The sequence below is a fragment of the Lepisosteus platostomus genome, chromosome 10, assembly GCF_059453375.1.
Source record: "Lepisosteus platostomus isolate fLepPlt1 chromosome 10, fLepPlt1.hap1, whole genome shotgun sequence".
In the NCBI taxonomy this organism is placed as follows: domain Eukaryota; kingdom Metazoa; phylum Chordata; class Actinopteri; order Semionotiformes; family Lepisosteidae; genus Lepisosteus; species Lepisosteus platostomus.
In genome coordinates this window covers 8,742,588-8,761,923 of record NC_142620.1, presented here as the reverse complement: position 1 = coordinate 8,761,923, position 19,336 = coordinate 8,742,588, and the positions used below count along the sequence as shown (strand labels likewise).

General features: G+C 38.4%; 1 protein-coding gene across 2 annotated transcripts in view; it reads right to left on the bottom strand.

Moving 5' to 3' along the window:
* The window catches only part of esrrb (estrogen-related receptor beta), a 70,242-nt gene that overhangs the window by 42,422 nt on the left and 8,484 nt on the right, over positions 1 to 19,336 (bottom strand). For both annotated transcript variants that reach the window (XM_088647942.1, XM_088647941.1), the window contains exon 2: positions 3,300 to 3,709. In XM_088647942.1, coding sequence (XP_088504068.1) covers positions 3,300 to 3,696 — 397 coding nt within the window. In that variant the 5' untranslated portion in view covers positions 3,697 to 3,709. The remainder of the gene's footprint in view (positions 1 to 3,299; positions 3,710 to 19,336) is intronic.

Sequence of the window (19,336 nt, the reverse complement as noted above, 5' to 3'; positions counted from 1 at the left end):
TCTAATTGATTAAAATTAAGAGACAAATTAAAACCAACCTTTTTGCTGTGTTCTCATTAAGGAAGCCCTCACACAGTTATAGCCCTTGTTAGCCTAATTATGTATTTTATTAGTCTTGTCTCTTCTATTTTTAATACAGAAAGGTTTTTCTTATAACTACATTTACTTACGGTTGCCTTTTAAAGTTTTTTTTTTCTTTCATTGGCTTTCACCTCCTAAACTATCCACATCCTTCTCACTGGGCTGAGACCCAGTTCTGATTAATATTCCATTAAGCTTTCTCCTTTGAAAGACCAGCCGGGTCCCTCTCCAATCTAAAGAAGTCTTCTTTTTTTCCTGAAATTATCCCGAGACGCGTGCCTGAGTTTCTAATTGGCAACCCTCTCCCTCGAGACAGCCCCCTCCCTCTTTTCTAATGAAAAGCCTCGTCCTTAATTACACTTTCCAAACGCTGATTGTTATTGACAAAACTCCTGTGGCTCGGACAAACGACGGCAGATTAGTCCCATTACAGGCAGCACTCCAAGAAAAAAAAGAGGGATTTCAAATTGACAATGCAAAGTGAGGAAAAAAAAGTACTCATTCAATTTTCCTTTCATGAACCTCCTCTTAACTGTTCAGCCACTTGCTCTGTTTTGACATCTTCGCCTTTTGAAATGCCTTTTTTATGCCTGGTTTACGACTGATGTTTTTTTTTAGAAGGGGACAAAAGCTCTGCCATAAATTTATTGCTGGAGGGAAAGTGTTCATCTTTTGTCAATACGTGTGTTGTCTGTTGCAGCAGGCCGTCTATGTAAACAACTGGACTGAATTAATGCTTCTCTTTGTCTGCAATAGTACACAGCTTGTTTAAAACCAACAGTGCCATATGTGAGATCCAAAATAAACAGCTAGAGTACCACCAGTAAAGAGCATTGCTAGAAAGCAGAACAGAACTGGAAAATGTTTCAGTACTGTTGTTTCAATGGTTTACAGTCTTCCATCTTAGACTTTGTGTGATTTTACATTTCATCTCAACTGTCATTCCTACTGTACATGGAGATCCTGGAAAAAAAGGATTCACTCAGCAGTAGTATCCATGGGTTGCTTATGTAGCACCCATCCATTAAAACAGTGACAGCACTGAACCAGGTAATTACAGACCGATAAGTCTTGTTACCAGTAAGGTAATGGCAATGATTAATAAGACTGAACTAAAGAATCACCTATAAGGAAATCAAATCCTAGGGGATTGTCAACATTGACTTGGAAAAAGTAGGATTTGATTAGCTAATTTGTTAGATTTCTTTGAACAAGCAAAAACTGCAATGGACACAGAACCGTTTTGAGATTTTCATATGGCTTTTGCTAAGATTCATCACAAAAGATGAATTCTCAGATTATAGTTGGTAGGCTTCTGAGGAAATTGGTAAACAGAAACCAAGTGTCGAAAGCCTGAATGTTCAAACTGAGGTGGTGTAATTAGTGGAGTACCACGGGTATCTGTACGAGGACCACTGCTTTTCCTAATGTATATTAATTATCTAGATTCCAATTGATTTAGTGAACTAGTCCAGTTTGCAGATGATACCAAATTAGGAAGAAACAGTACTGAAATTTAAACATGTTTTAGATAAAATTCAAGACAGGGCAAACACTTGGTTATTGGAGTTTAATGTAGACAAGGGCAGGGTTTTGCATGCAGGTAGTAACAATATAAACTATCATACTGGGAAATGCTGAGCTAGATGAGGCTACTTACTGTATGTAAAGGATGTGGGGGTTTATGTCTACACACCATTTACATCTAGTCATTGTGGGGAAGGAATTAAAATGTAAAAAGATCTATAGTTTAAAGCATACAATGTAAATCAATGGATGCTCTGTTAAAATTGCATAGCACTAGTAGAATTGCATAAAGACCTCATTAAGAATATTGTTTACAATTTTGGTTACCGCACTATAAAAAAGATATTGCTGCTCTGGAAGCAGTCCAGAGAAGAGCAATCAGACACATTCAGGGCATTAAGGGAATGTCCTACACTGATAGGTTGAAGGAATTGAATCTTTTAGTCATGAACAGGGACCTGATACAGATAATGAAACTGTAGGATTCAAGGCACTGACAAAGTCAGCCCAGTGGATTTCTGTAGACAGAACTGTGAAACACAAATAAGAGGGTGCAAGAGGAAACTACGGGGAAATGCATTTAAAAATTAGAACAGGAGTGAACTGTGTTGCTCAAATAGTGGTGGCACTGTGGAACACACTACCCTGCCATGTTGTTGTTGTTGAGGCTGATACCCTGGTGTCTTTCAAGAAACAGATGGATTAGATCCTTGGATCAATTGACTGCTAAATACTCAAAGGCTAGACAGTCCCCTCTCTTTTCTAACTTTATTATGTTCTAAAAAATACTTTCCATTGCTGGCCTCCTTTCTTAAGAGTATCTTAGTGACTACCCTAGACTTGGAAGACTGAAAGCATGGCAAGAGAACCATTTCAGTGGGAAGCCAGAAATTCCTCTTACATACAGTATATACCTATATGCATTATGCAAGCAAATCTTGATCCTCCATAATACCCAAGCTGGGCATAGTTATGTTGATGTTCAGGGGCTTTCGGCAGATGCCATAATAGCACAACAGCATGTTAGATTTATGTCATCTGGTCGCCATGGAGAGGAGTTCCGTAAATATGGCATTTGAAGAATGTTTTTGCAATGACATTTACTAAATAGTTATGTTTTAGACACCTCACGTCTTTTCCTGTATACAGTATACAGTAACAGGCATCATTTGAATGTCCAAAATCGCTATTTATAATGCAATGTGGTGTAGGAACTGCACTGTAGATAGGGGGAACTCATGCAAAACTTGATACCTGAAACAACCCCATCAGCTATTCAGCCAAGCAAGTGTAACTGCATTATAGGACCCTGTTAAACACTGGATAGCTTCAGTTGTATGTTCACACGCAAAGAGCAAAGCAAATGATGGGCCTACAATTCTTTGCAAAGACTGGTCTCCTGATGCATTACTGAGAAGTAGTATAGCATTATATAGGATGTGTTCTGACTGACTGTCAGTATTCAAGTCCTAAAAAGGAAACACAGGAGCTGACAATTACCTGCACCCATCCATCATCTGTTATGAGCCATTTAAAACTTATCACTCCTTTATGAAAAAGCAACATAAAAACAGGAACAACAAATAAAAAAAAAGACTGGATAGTCATATAAGTATATGCACTGAGGTAAAGAGCTGATGACTGAGTGTAATAGAAACAAATCTTGTCTCTGAAAGAGAAAATAGAAATACCTTGTATTGTCCTTTTAAAAAAGGCTTTGCAGGCCTCACAGGAGGCCACGCCATAGTGATAACCAGATGCAATATCTCCACAGACCAGGCAGAGTCTCTTGGGAATGGAGTTCAACATGTATTCGCACTTTATGGGCGAGTCCTCCATGATGGTGCTGGAGCAGTCGTCATAGCGCTTGCGGCAGGCCCCGCCCCCCAGCCCAGCGCCGGGGAACATGGGTGGGGAGTCCAGGCCATTGGAGTGGCCGTTCATGGTGCTGACATACCCCCCGCTGGCGTCAGAGTTCCCGCTGGGGCTGTGGTGGCTCACCGTGTCGATGACCGACGAGGGGCTGGAAGGCTCTGTCTTGATGTAAGACCCACAGCTGGAAGTTAGGTGCCGGTCATCAGCAGCCATTCTGTTGAGCAGCCTGCCAAACAGGAAACACACGCATCACCTGTTAGGACCTGGGTTAAAACTGAGCACTTACTCTGTTCCTAGAAGGCATGGTGCTCTGAAGATAAATACACATTTTTAATTGTATTGACCGTGGTGAGCATGAAGAAAGCCTTCCTTCTGATACCCTTGGCTGTTTCAGGAAATGGCTGGGATCCTGATCTTCAGGATGAGATCTTTGGATCAGTTAGCTTCTAATATACCAGCACACAAACAGGCTAGATGATCCAAATGGGCGCCTGCCGTCTGCAGCCTCTGTTGCCAGTACTATATGTGCAACCAGTGATATTGGCCTTCACAGACAACTCTTCAGAATCTATTGACCTGGTATAGGCTTTTATTCAAGGCAACCAACATTCAAAACAATAACCGCACCGTAAAAATAAGAGATCATATAAAAACAAATATGTGGGAGAACCACATCTGGATATGTTAGCCCACTCCACAACAAAAACCAAAACCCACTGGTTATTCATGAAGAGTCGGGAATGTTAGCCCTGTGTTGACTCAAACATACAACAGAAATGTGCCTCACATTGCAGACATCCTTGAAAAAAGCCATTTACAACAAGTGGCATAAACACAAAAATCTAGATGTAAAAATTCCTCCATTGTCTTCTTTCAAAGTATCTCCACCCCCATTACCAGTTAGCAAGCTGAACTAGTCATCCTAGTGCACTTGAGTAGGTGTCCCAAGAGGATCTTATATATGATTGGTGCATTAAGATATTTTTGTACCTTAATAAATATTGAAACACAGAGAGTACTTTTTAATACGGCAAGACTCCTCCCATAGGGCTTTGTGTCCCTTTGTCCCAGTGGACTTTCCTTCAGGACTGCCTGAATACAAATTCTTCTTTGAAATAACGCTCTTGTGTAATGTAATTAAGATCATTTTCATTTCCTTGTAAAATACGTTGTAGTTAATCATCTTTCATTCAATACCAGCTGAACATCCATATGAAAAATAATGACAAAGTGTATGTTTAGCAAAACTGACAGAACTTCTCTCTTCAAGATGGACTGCTTTTGTAAACATATTCAATGTGTTATAACTTTCAAGACTCAGTAGCTCATGTTTTTGCATTTTTCTACCACTCCTAAGCAATGATCTGCTGCAAAGCTACCATAAGCTCACACATACCTGTGGGGTGAAAGATTATGGAGTTGTCCAGAGAGATGCAACTGAGAGTCATGCATCTTTTTTATAAATTCATAAACTACTGACCTGGCTGTAGGTAAGAACTCAACTGTTCAAGCTCTGTGTTTTCCTATTTAAAATACTGTATATTAGTGTTTCAGTCTTATTCACCAATTGAAAAAAATCAGAGGCCTTCCATGACTTCAATGAGCTTTTTAAATCATCAGAACAGAGAATTTATTGGGAATGGAGAATGAGGAAGAACAATTCTTCAGTTTTCTCCAGTTTCCTGTACCACCTGAGTTCACCAGGCTTGTAGGACAGGTCACCTGATGTCACCACACACTTGCCACCTGAAGTGCCCTTTGCACTTAGGGGCGTATTCTCCCCTCAAAGCCCAGAGGAACCTGGCCACTGGCCTACACTTGCAGGTTTGCACTCTAGATAATCCTCCCAGCACAACTGGAGTTCGGGTCTCATTGAAATTCTTTTCTGATCACGCTTCCCTGAATGAAAAAGCTCTAGTCGGTTAAACATATCCTGAAGATTGCTTGTTTTGCTTTTGGTCCATTTTTCATTTGATTCTTATCTCACTTTTAAGCTGCAATCCAGGTCCATGTGATGTCAATATATCAATATGCAGTTAATAGAATTTAAAGAAGTTTTTATTTATGTAATGATTGACTATTTTTCATAGGTGTTTGACAGTAGAATGCAGACCTTTCCAAGCATTTTATTTTGAGTTCCACTAGGTACTGAAAATGAAATAAAGTTCTCTGTGAAACAAGACATTGACATAATATACATGTCATATGAACTGCATGGAACTGTTTTTACTGTAATTTAATGTTGAGCAAATAAGAGATAAAATGTGGTATATTAAGTATAAAATTTATTTCTCATACAATTATGCATCACTTTATACGTATATCATCTTGAAAGGTAGTTACATGACTGCTGTGAAACCTAGAGAACTACTGAAGGACTTTGAAAAGGGGGCTACTCTATATTCTTTCATTCTTCTAGCTGTGATTTAATTGTCTGCCCATGTGACAGAAGGGTTCAGGCTGACGCAGGCTGTCAGGTCAGTAGGCCAAACTTATTTTCTCACCCTGGTTTCCTGACTGAACGTAGACAGGGTCACCGTGTCACTTTAAATCTCATTCTCGGGTGTCACTCTCACTGCTCATGTATATTCATCAGAGCTCTAAATGCCCACTACCTCCGGAAATTCAGAAAAGGTTAATGTCGAAAATAAATAATAAAAACAACTGATCCCTGTTAAAACCATTGACCTTGTGGAATAAGACCTAGACCAGAATGCTCTGCTCCTTTTACCCGTACACAGTACAAACCTGAAAGCAGACGTCCCCTTTATTAAAACCACAGCAGCAGTTTTGAATGACACAGGTATTGTGTGTTGAACCCAGACGACTGCCATCGTTTGCCTCTTATACTCATTGTAACACAGGGTGAATTGCAAAGCTTTTGGCTCTAAATCAAAATTACAGCATTTTTCTACAGTAATTGGAAAAAGGAGAGTATTAGCAGAAGAAAATCTAAGATGGCATAGAGGAGAGAAACGGAGAAAGCATTGAAAGTTAGCCTGCTAGAACGTAAAACCTGCAAAAAAAAATGTTGGTTACGTTCTGCTATGCCAATCAAAATTCATGCTGAGTGGTAGAGGTTATGTGCCCACAAAGCATAATGCGCAGTTTAGTTTTAATCTGATTCCACCTGGCCCTTGTAACCGCATTTCCTTCCCTAATAATATTCTGCTCTTACTGCTGCCACTGAGATTAGCTGCCCTAATGATCCTCCAGCTTGCTTGTCTTTCTTGGAGTGGGAATACCAGAGAGCTGAATTTTATGTTCAACTTCCAATATCTTGCACTGCTGAGTGGCTTGAGACCATTATAAAAGTATTCTTCAATGTACTGTACTATGGTAAAAGAAGGATGAATAGCAGTAAAATGTAGGGAACTCAAGATAAAAACATGGCAACGCAAAAAGTAGACAAACTGTGGGGTACTATGACACAACAGTGATAACAAAACATGGTGTTCACTTCACTGAGAATGAACGTGTAAAACGGAAGATGGCTGTGGTGTTTTGTGCAAATCTCAGAATCCAAGCATGTATGTACAAGTGTCTTTTGTGTCTTTAGGAAAGTTTGCCACTTAATTCATTTCTACTGCATTCTGAAAATCCTTGCTTATTCAGTATCTTCATTAGATTAATACAAAAGATTTACATTGGCAAGAGAAATAAATCCCATTTTTAACTCAGCTTGTGTTACCTGAGTTATTAAGGAGCTTAAAGTTGCTACCTGTGGCCCTGAGCACAATGCAGGCTGTTGGCATACATATCACATTTGCTGTCCTCAAGAAAACTGTCCAGGAAAACATCCGGAAGCAAAATAATATCAGAGCTCCTGAAGGGAAGATCAGTTTAAAAATCCTGGATGATTTCACAGATAAGCCAGTAGCATTGGACTTTGCCAAGAAATTGCTAAATTAACCTCTGACAGGAATGGCTCTTCTTCAAAGCCCTCAGCCTCTCTTCAAAAACCACAGAACTGTAGGCCCCCATACCCTCCACCCCTACCTATGATGTTTTTTTTTTCCATTTTTGAATGCAACATAAAATCAGAACAAGACAACAACTGTGAAATAGAGGAACTGATTTCCTGCGGCTCCTCGTCAGGACAAGGGGCTAAAAATAGATTCTCACACCTTTCCGGACTCTCTCACAAAACGTCACTTTACACCGGTCACAGGACTACAACGCACACAGCGGCAAGGTGCTGCTGGAGAGTCTACACTGGTAACACCAACTTTGGGCAAACTAACCAAAATCCAGTTTCCCGCAACCTTGCGTGAACTGAGGATAGGCAGCAGGGGGACTGAGAGTCCAGAGAGAAATAAATGAATTGTTGTGGAGAAACTGAGGAGCAATTGCAAATGTGGAAGACACTGCTGCCTCCAGTTATTACTTCCATGGGTTAATAACTACCTGGGGAATTTGACAGTCTCAGCCCTATTAGCAAAAGGAGTGGGGAGTCCTTGTTTAATGATGTAAAAGAGGGTAACACTGCAGAGGAAATGCACTCCACCTGCTCCAATGGGACCCATTTTAATCTTCCGAGGAGAGGACGCCCCTAATTCTGGATTCTCCTATTCATTAGTCTTTCTCTAAATACTGGAGGGAAGAGACAGCAGAGACCTCTTTGTTATAAAATGCTCTATATGTGTAAAGCTGACAAAGATTTATGATGCCGAGATTTACAATGCCGAACAAAGAGAAAAAATACATAAACGGGAATGGGATGCAGACGGAGAAAGGGGCCGAGCGTGCTGTTTATGCTAGCTCATCTGGAATGTGGCTGGATCGATACTCCGGTTTGCCTGGAGATGGTGCCGGATTACCACAGGCAGGACCAGCTTTTGCAAGACCCTGACAATTAAGTCACTCAGTCTCCAGCAAGGATTAAATTTAGCTTCTCCCACTACGTCACTGTGTCTTTATAAAGCAATGATATCATTCAGCGCTACAACATGAGACCCGTTTCCAGCTGCCTGCCTGATACTGCTGCTGTGGCCAGAAATCAGATCTATCGATCTTCTTTTTTTCTGTTTAAAGCTCGAAAAATATCACACTTTTTTTAAAACTGACAAATTTGCTGGGGTCTAAACTCCAGAATACATAAATTAATAGGAATATTTGACAAAAAAAAAAAACTGTATGACAAACCGGGGACGAAGTTCAGTACAGTATATGCCACACTAAAAAGGTCTGTTGCATCTTTTCAGTTGTTGTCAACGTACTGATTTGCACAATATGTTAAAATTACTTGTTGACATTTACAGCTCTCCGAAGCTCTCGCTTCATCTGGCATTCGATTAATTAAAGTAATATTCTGCTTTTAAAATCGAAAATGTCCTTTTTTAAACACTATACAATGTGGAGCTACAGTATACTGCCATACTACTAAGAAAATATGTATTAGAAATTGTTCTTACAAATGCTTTGAGACAGTCCTAAGGAGAACTCAATGAGCGTTACTCAGGAGACTCTTACTCTCTTCTACTTCATAGGTCTAGTTTAAATCCCTGGACAAATATCAACTCAAAAATCTTGACCCGTTTCATGACAGACCTCAGCAGACAGTGCTGACAGTGCTCTGGTGAATACAGTATATAAATACCTCTCCACTGCTGTCCATGTGAAAAGACAGACTGATAAACAATTGATAGACAAAACCTCATGAAATAAATAAACTTTAGAAAAAATGACCCAGCAGCTAAATAATACTGTGCTTTTAAAAAAATGTCCATACACTCGCAAAGAAGACATATAAAATGAAGACATGTAAAAATGTACAATTTAGGGGACTAAATAAGCAAATCTGAATTTTCTATAACAAAGAAAATATAAGGTACTACTTTAAAATTTTGATCAAAGATAAAGCTGAAGTCAAATTCAAAATCAGATACTGTATTTGTTTCTATACTGTGCATGACTTACAGTAATAACTTGTGTAAGGTCATTTTACTGTAAACGTTATCGGACGTTTTTGTCCCCGATTTGATTTTTGATTGTACTGCATTTATTCATGTCCTGAATCTCCATTTGTATGGGTCTGCACCCAAAAACAAAACACAAAGTGTAACACAGCAAGATGCTGGGCTCTTGATTCAAAAGACAATTCCAATGACATCTTAAATCTGCCTCAACATTACACTTGAAATGAGTTTTCTCTCTTCCAAGACACCTACTTGTAAGGATTGTAATGTTAGGTTAGCACTGGTAAATTCCTACAAAGGCTCTTTACAAAATAAATTTAAATCATTCTATATTGTGTATCACTAGAATAAGGAATAAGACATTGGCTGAGGAGTCTTAAAGGGTCAAAGTGCTGTGCATTCCGAAGTGTGTTTATCTGCAGAGAGAAATGTTATTTTTAGGGGTTAAGCCCATTGTACAAAGTGCAACGTAAATCACAGGTTTAGACACACATGGACTTGGTGTACAGAGGGACAGAGGCAAGGAGCCATGCATGAAATTAGTTCATTAATCTTCCTCTCATAGGCTGTCCTTGTTTAGGGGAACTCTACCTGCTTTGAACAAAGGGCCCATCCTGCACATCTCATAAATTATATTGTTCATCAGCAGAAAAGGGGAACTGGGGTAGAGGAAATTAGGAGAGAAAAATAAATAAGACTATAGAATGTGTGTGAGACATTATACAAGCAATAAATACAAAAGGAACAGCGATTAGCATAAACTACAGAAGACTGAAAAATGAATAACGAAGAAACATCAACAGTTTTTTAGATAAAAAGTACATAGAGATATGATAAAACTTCTTGGCTAAATAGTCATTCAAAACTGTTCTCATGGTACTCTGACTAGTCACACTGAGCCAATATTTTAAGTCAAAATGATGATTGGATTTGTGAGTGATAAACAACAGATAATCACAATATGAAAAAATCTTCAAATACATTTAAATATATTTTTTATTGTCGCTTTACACTTTAAAAATTGAATTTAAATAGTCATTTGCCACTACTAATGAAAATAAAATGTTTTCCAAATCCACAAATCATTATTAATTATAATTATTATTATATTGATATAACCATAATTTACATTATAATTATTGTTAATCAGGCTTTATTGTTTTAAATAGTACATGTTTTGTTGTGTACAAATAACCTGCGAATATTTGTATTGTATGGATACCCAGTCTCTGTGTTGCTTTTCTTTACTGTTGTCTTCCTAGGCCCACCTGGAGACGGAGCTGGAAGGGTAATGTTGAAGGAGCAATAAGTGTTATTAAGTATTAACATAACTTTGTTAGCCCTATACAATTTTTTGCATTAGGAATTTGTCTTTTCACATACCCCAGTTTACTCTCCATGAGACACACAGACAGGGAGAGAGCCTGGGTCAGAGCGCAGGGTCTGCCATTGTACAGTGCCCCTGGAGCAGTTGGGGTTAAGGGCCTTTCTCAGGAGCCTAACAAAGTAGGATTCCTCTGCTAGCTGCGGGATTTGAGCCGGCAACCTTCCAGCCATAGACGCAGACCCTTAGCCACAGAGCCACCGCTCCTTAAACAGTACCATTCTGCTGCCGTGTACAGGGAGATGGACAGGTGTGTTCTATCCATCCGAATCCCACTTGTCTAGGACACAGTGAGAAAAGCACCAGTAAGAATGTACCAGCATTAATTATGTTCTACTTCCTCTTCCCTGTTCAGGAAAATTAAGTGAATCTCCAAGGGCAATGCTAGAATGTAGCTGACCCAGGAAATGAAAGTAAATATTCTTTTTTTTAGTTTTGCAAAGAAAAATAAAGCAAATAACCTCATATACTGTATACCGAGAGGCCTTAAAACACATCAAACGACTATTGGACCTCAACAAAGGTAACGGATCTCAGTAAAGACTATATTTTACAAAATGCCTGGCAACTAGGAAGATTTTAGTCATGTCCAGTATGTAGAGAGGTCCATTACCTCCAATATAAAGACATCTGCTCTCAGTCACCAAGACGCATGAACAATTTATAGGTCACCAACACTGAGACTTGAAGCTCTACACCATGGGGTAAGTAAGACGTGTGCTTGCATATTCCTGCATGTATCAGTACACATGGGATGGATACAAGCTGGCAGGCAGGCTATACAGAGGTTCTGAACTGTTCCAACTATCCAGGACAACTGATCCACTGCTGGATTCTAACACTTGAACCTTTTTCCCTTCAACTCTCCCCTCTCCTTCCCCCAGAAATAGAGATCAGAATAAAAACTCCTGTGGGTTTCAGTGATTTATGTAACTGTGCCTGGCACAACTCGATTTGGGAATAATTAAACTGTGAAGAAATTGTTGAAATTAATGGATCTCCTTCAGGGGACAATCCACACATACGTTTTACCGTTGGTCTCACTTGACATGAGAGCTAGACTTTTTGTAAGACTTTCCAGACTTTTGGTACTCTGTTTAATTGTTTTCCTAAAGATGTTTAAAAACACCTCTCTTCTCTGAGCATAAATCACCCGCCTTTTAGCTTCTTTAATGTAAAATGTATATGGGGTACAGTATGTACAGTAAAACAGAATAATGATCTAAGGATAATGAAAAAACAGCACTGTCTAAATGACACTCTTGTCTCTTGTTAAAAGCTCATACTCACTATGCCAATCAGTGGGGGATGAAACCTTCTCCTATTACCCTCTTTGGCCTCGATTTCTGCGTTCTTTACATATTCTCAAGTGTAGGTAAAAAGGCTTTTTAATCCAAAAATCTGTGAACAAAGATTTAAATTTATCTGTGCTATGGTTTACCGAGATCAGTCACTCTTAAATTGTGGGTCAGTTAGACTATCAAAGAGGAGCAAACTCAAATTAACAGACAGGCAAAGGAGTAACGGGCTGTACGTTGACATTAAAATAAAACAAAATTACTTTAATTTACCTAATAACGTTTCCCAAATTTAAAAAAGATGCGTGTCACACCCAAAACAGCAAGAAAGACTAAAACAATGTTATTGATATTCACAAAACTAGAGCCACCTGAGACTTTTTTTTTGTTTACTTTTATAGAAAGAGCTCACATGGGCAACAAAAAGCAGCAATGCAAAATGATACATGATTTAGCGGAGTCAGCTCCTTTGTCTGGAAAGAATGGAAAAGGACACAATAAGAACATTTACAATGGGCCTAAAAGTACAAACTCTTGTTACCCAGAGCGGAGGTGTCTTGAAGTGTTCAATGCCAGTGTGATCGGGCAGAACTTGCCTGAGCTTCCAAACAGTGAGCAAGTGTTTGTTGCAAACACTCCCAAGGAGAGTATTACTAAAATAAAATCCTCTCAGCACACAACAGCACACAGCAGTTTGGGGTTCATCACGGGTCGCTAAATTGCTAAATACCCTTTCCTGCATATTGGATATATTTGTATTACTTTATTCTTGCCACCAAAGCATTTTCACCACTAATGCGCTTCAGAGCACAGAGGTTCACTTCATGCAGTTCCTCACAGACCTACAACCTGTGTCGTCACTTCAATGTCACTCCAGCCTCACTTAAATATCTGGAACACCTGTTTCAACATCTTGAAATATGATTCCCAGAGTGCATACCGTCATAATAAAACCCGAAGCAATGTCAACAACAGCATTACTGAAGAAGATGAATAAAAACACTCTTAATATAACACACGGGAGCCTACAAGAGGTCAGCCGGCAGAGTTGTGTACACTGCGCACTTGGTTAAGCTGTCAGTTAGAATCAGAGGTAGTATCGTGACGGACGGTTTCGATATTGATTTAATAAATAAACAGAGCTAACCATCGATCCTAATGTTATTTTGCATTTCAATTACTGCTGAGAAACATAACCTTCAAACGACTGCAGGCTCGATACCAATAACATTCACTGATAATCACCCACATGCACGTCTTAAGCACATTGTGTTTTCTCTTAAGTGTAAATTACTGTGTTCTGCATTCTCCTTCTACCTGTTACAGGTAATTAGCTATTTTTTTTTTAAAAGCAGATGGATTATTTCCTGTCATTTTCACCCAGATGATAGGAGCTGAACAATATAATATTGGAGTGGAGCAGCCATGAGGGAAATTGGATGGTTGTACTGTAGATTCAGTTCCTTGTCTTGCTAGATGTTTGTAACCTGTCTTAGCAAAACCACACACGCACAAGATATTATGAACAACTCAACAACGAGGAAGAAGAAATATACTTCAGCACTCGCATCAAAATTTGCATATACACGTACAATGTATTGTATATTTCCTGACAAAATGCACCAAATTAAGATCAGAGAAAAGCATTGCACAAGATCACATAATATAGATCTAACATCGAGGAGATAATATAAGATCACATAATATAGAGCAGATGTACATGATTTCTTTAATGCCAGCTTTATTTTTTGAAAAATATTAATTCTTTATGTTAGTCGTAATTTAATCACTTACATGTTCTGAATAAATTTCATCCAAGGAGTAAGAGGGAAGGTGTCACTTGTGGATTATAATTCAGTTACAACCACTCTGTTACAGTCACACAATACTCCCTCACTGGTTAAAGCAGCAAAGCATGGCACATCTTTAATAATCATCAAATTACCCTGCAGTTCATGTGATTTCTACGATTTCATGAAAATAAACCTTTGAAAAATATGTTAGGTATGTTGTGCATGTTTATCGAGGCCTTTGCATGCTGATTTTTTTAACAGACAATGAATTTTAGTTTTTCCTTTTCCTCTTTTTTCAGAAACTGAGCGATGGCTTGTGGAGATTCTTATTTCAGCTAACTGCAAGCCAGAGAGTGTCTTCATTTTTTGTTCTGTGCAACTCAGGCTGTGAACATTGTGTGAAAAAGGGTGCTTTGTGAGGCTTTGGGAAAGAAGAAGGAATTCTAAGCTTTAAAAGTATTTGAGCTTTTATTGCAGTAACCAGTTTGCTGATATTTTTAAATATCCATGATGTGGCAGGGTTACCACTTCATAGCCTGACCTTAAAGGTTAAGCAGGGCTGAGTCTGATCAGTGCTGGCTAGTGTCTAAGAAATATTAGATTTGGTGGTCCAGAAGGGGGCGCTCTTCCAGAATTTCCACATCAGCGCCCCAGTATAATAACGAGGGAATTCTGTGGTGTAAGAGATGTCAATTTGAAATTCTGACACAATGGACTTTAAAGAGCATGTGACACTGTTTCTAACAGTAGGGATGTTAAGCCCTTCTCCTGGTTAGATTTCAGTCTAAGACGGTCACCTCACTTATGAAGTGATGTCATTTCTCACTTCTCCCCCAGATCTGCTGTGGGGCTGTTGGCGCAGAATGGCTGCCATGTGTTACCTCAGGTGGGTGCTACACTATAGTGGTGTCTGATGTGGGCCCTCTCCTATCCGTTAAGTGCTTGGGGATCCTTCATGATAAAAAGTGTTACATATATGCAAGGAATCATAATTAATATAAACTGCACCAGAATTGTAACAACTACACTAGAGGACATTTTGCTCTTCTGCTTTTATTTATAGGCACATCCAGAGTTTTGATTTGGCTGCACATTCATAGCTTTCAAGCAGAACCCTAAAATGGCTGAAGTGGACCTAAATGTAGAACTCAGGAAAGTCATTCTCTATTACAGCAAAGACAGACGTGGTAGAGTGTCCGCCAAGTGCTAACAGACTGTGCCAGCGATCCCCCTACACTATAACAGGCACAGACCCCAGGTTACCCTGCGGAATCCCACAGATTAAAGGATGAGGTTTTTTAAGCCAACTGTTACAGTTAAAAAACAAATCTGAAAGGTTACCATGGTTAACTAAGTGGAAACGTTCTGGGGATCACTGGCACAGATTGAAACAACCCGAACCTGCAAACTAAACTTGGTGTTCCAGGGAGAAATGGTGACTAAAGAAAAGAAAAACAAAGTCCATTTGGTTTCAATAAAAAAAAAACCTCAAATGTTTAAAAAAAACTCAAAATCTAAGAGACTTTCAGGATGGAACACAAACAGCACACCTTTCTACATTCTACACCAGTACAGACCAGAACCAAACCCGACGGGCCTAAAACAAACAAACATTCTATGTCCTGTGGTAGTGTTTGGTCAATCAGAATAGTAAGCACAATATCAGCAAAATGATAGCTAGAAATTCAGAACATTAAAAAGACACTTCGAAGGACTGAACAAAAGTTAAATTTAAATTAAGACAATTGAAACTGTCTAAAAAATCACGTGTGTCTGTTAACAGAGCAATGCATATATGAAACTTAAAATATAATGTATACAGGCTACAACATAATACAAAAAGAAGTTAATTAAACTCAGGTTTTTCTTACCGATGTAATTTTGTTCTTTCAGCTGTTCCTGCTTCTGTACAACCCTAGCTTCCAGAATTAATCTGAAAATATAACATTCCTCTGCCTAATCTTGCTGTAACCTAAGATCACTTAATCTCTGTGCACACAACATATCAATGTGCATGTACAGTACTACTGTGTGGATATATACAACTGCTTTAAATCAATATACTTTATTAAATTCAATGCAGTTTTGCTGCTTAAAACACATGACATATGTAACCCCAGATCCAAAGCACTACCTTGTCAAATCAATAATTTGAACAAGCAATATCTATTATACTTACTAAATGAATGAATGCATATAGGGAACACTTAAATCACAAACAAGAAAAAACACGAAAGTTTGCAAATACTGATGGGGTACGTGAAAGAGAGATTCCAGAAAATTAGATGATCCTGCCCTTTGCATCCTATGAGTCTTTTCACAGCGACTCACTTTGTACAAGCGCAGAAATTCCCTACCTCCCAGTGGATAATCATACGGCAGCTCTTAACCTTGTTAGCCCAGTTATGTCAGCCCAGTGTGACAAACATTTTTGAACTTAAATAAAAAAAAAGAACTAGAACTGAAACAAAGGTTTGGAGTCATACCGTATATATTGTTTTTCATTTAAATCAATGTGTTAGTTGTCAGCACTACAGGACAAGAGGCGAAAGGATTTTGTTGTGGGGCTACCACTCTGCCTGGGAAGGCTGCTTAGCAAATCTGTCTCGGCAGATAATTAAACTGACAGAGTGTGGAGCAGACGAGGCCCAGCCTTCAGTGAGGACGGGGCTCCTAGGAAGAAGGTGTGTTCAGGAGTGGATTAGAAAACCAGAGCTTAAAAAACGGACTATTCAGGTCGTTCAATCCAAACAGTGTATTAACGCCCAGCAATTTTCAGGAAGAGTGCAACACATACTGTATGTATGTACATAGGCGATACAGATAAAACTAAAATGACATGTGTCTGGTGTGACCATTCGACTGAGTAATCATTCTAATGAATTAGAAAATAAGCCCCTATTGGGACAAGCAGATGCATTTAGATTTGCTTGCAAAATTGAATTTAAACATTAGGTTTTAAGGCCAACCCCTGATGCTCCACTTAAAATTCTTTAGATCTCCAGATTTGTCTGTTCTATTTACCCAGACTAATTAAACAGCCAGTGGTCACCCGAGCACTGTGGCTATTTGAAGTGGACATAGAAACCAGGGACCCAGCTAATACCAAGATCTCTGATCGTGCCCAAAAGCTTGTTCCACTAATGTATTCTGAAACTAAATTACTGTCAGCTGATCCCATCTGGATAGCGTCTGTGTGGACTGAATCAGTTACTCGCCACTGCCTCAGCCCACGATACCATCTTGAAGAGGACAACAAAAATCTGATTACCTCAATAAAAAAGAATACTTTGTAATTTCACAAAGAGCTTTTAACTTAAGATAGACTAATGGAATGGGTTGTCTCTGTTTTTAAAAGTAACTTGTGTACAAACCTGCCATTCATGCATTTTTTATTTCAAATTAAAATTTAAAAAGCAGGGAGGGGATAATATCAAATATTATATTTTGTATCATTGCACATAAAAAGTTACAATAAAATTAAAATCAGAAACATGACAAATCAGTTATTTATGCAGAAGCTGTAGTTATCAAGACCAGTACGCCTGGAACATCATGAAGCACTGAAAAAATGCACGTTCTGATTGCGCTTTAGGAAAATAAGTCAGCACAGGCAGATCAAGTGAAACTGACAATTCTCGGGATTTCTAGATTCCTGAGAGGTGAACCAGAGCCAGATTCCAGAAGTGAAAACAAAACAAAAAGCTGGAAGAATGAAATGGAAGTCGTAAGACCGCACCATGGAAGACAGACAAAACAGAACAAAAAGAAATCAGCAGTCCCTTCTTGTGTAACGGCCTTATTTAAGTCCACAACAAAAATACAGTAAGAAAGCCAGACATGTGAATTGTATCATCTCTTTCCATACCCTTATATTACAAAACAGTGTGTGATTTACTGAAAATACATTAGTTACACCTGTCACCAGCAGATATTATTGTTTTACCCTGTGAATTTCCTTGTTCTGACATCCATAAAGATTACAGAACTTGGCCAAAGAAAATAAATTAATTCCGGTAATTCCATTCCAAAAAAGTTTTAAAAAAAATTCTGAACTTTAAATCAACATCCAATAACAGGAATAGTTTCATTCTCTGTTTGGGTTTCAGGCGAATTTGAAGGATTTGCAAAGGATTTAAAAACATTTCTGAGTGTGCATTTGCAAGCACAGCAGATGTTCAGCGATACCTCTAGTGTTGGTTTAATTAAACACTTATATTAAGATAACTCTTCAAATTCAAGCGGAAACATGGTGTCATAAATGACAGAGAAGACTGTTGTGTCTTTAAGTACAAATACAGAATATCCGACAACATAGCACAGGGTATCAGGTAAAATAAAGAGTATTCTGTAGCTGACAACATTCACTTTACACCACGTAAAAGACACTTCATCAAGCACAATCTACACCTCTCAATATCAGATGTTTAAAATAAAGCTGGAGAGCACTTTTGTATGTGTCCTCAGAGCTGGCTGTTATTTTCATTAATAGCCATGCATTTATACCAAAATTATATGTGCTTTTCGTGTTAACATTTAATTGGAGGTTTTATGATATATTTGTGTAGCACAGCTCTCCGGACAGCTTCTCTGAACTGTAAAATAGCTTGTGTATGCAGATAGCGAAAAATACCTGACCGAGCTCAACAGATATTTAAGAACGAAGATATTTAGTATTTAAAACCATCTCTGATAAAGACCAACTTGCAGAACCTTCAGAAAGCGGATGTAGTAACTTTAAGAGTCCAGGACAAATATGGCAATGTTATTTTAGATGGAATGTTTAAAGTGAACGTATAGCCCCTGAAATTACAACAAAAAATAATAAAACCAGCATATGCATATTGTTCCAACTATATCTGCCCAATGCCCCTAAATATGAACGTCTCAGAATGTTTTAAAGTAGCATGGGCTAGTCTCTATATGATTAATACAACTGTCACCTAATCAAAATCAATATTTACAAAATATTTTTAATTGTATACATTTATTTTTTATCTCCACTGATTGTGTAACAGAAGCCTTGACATAGTTACACAATGCTCTCTGTTTTGTTCCAAGCTTTACAGTATGTGCCTGGTGCTATAAACATATCTGAAACCATTTTCCTTCCTGCCTTCAGCAACACACATTTAATAATTAGGAAAAATGATCTGGATTTTTTAAATTCTTAATCTGTTTTAAACCTACCTGAAGCAGCTCAATACACACAACAGAATTAGCACAGTGACCCCTTAAGGGTAAGGGTAATTAATGAATAATTTCATTTTAGTCAACATGATTTAAACCTATTTTTAAATATTAAATACAAAACTTCCAATAATATTATGACTCAAATAAAACAATTACATGGCGGCTACAGTATTATTGCATCCCTCACAAACACAGAAACTGCTTTTTTTTGTCTTTTATGAATAGAGTCTATGTTCTGTCACAGCAGATGATGGTCATTTTCTGCTT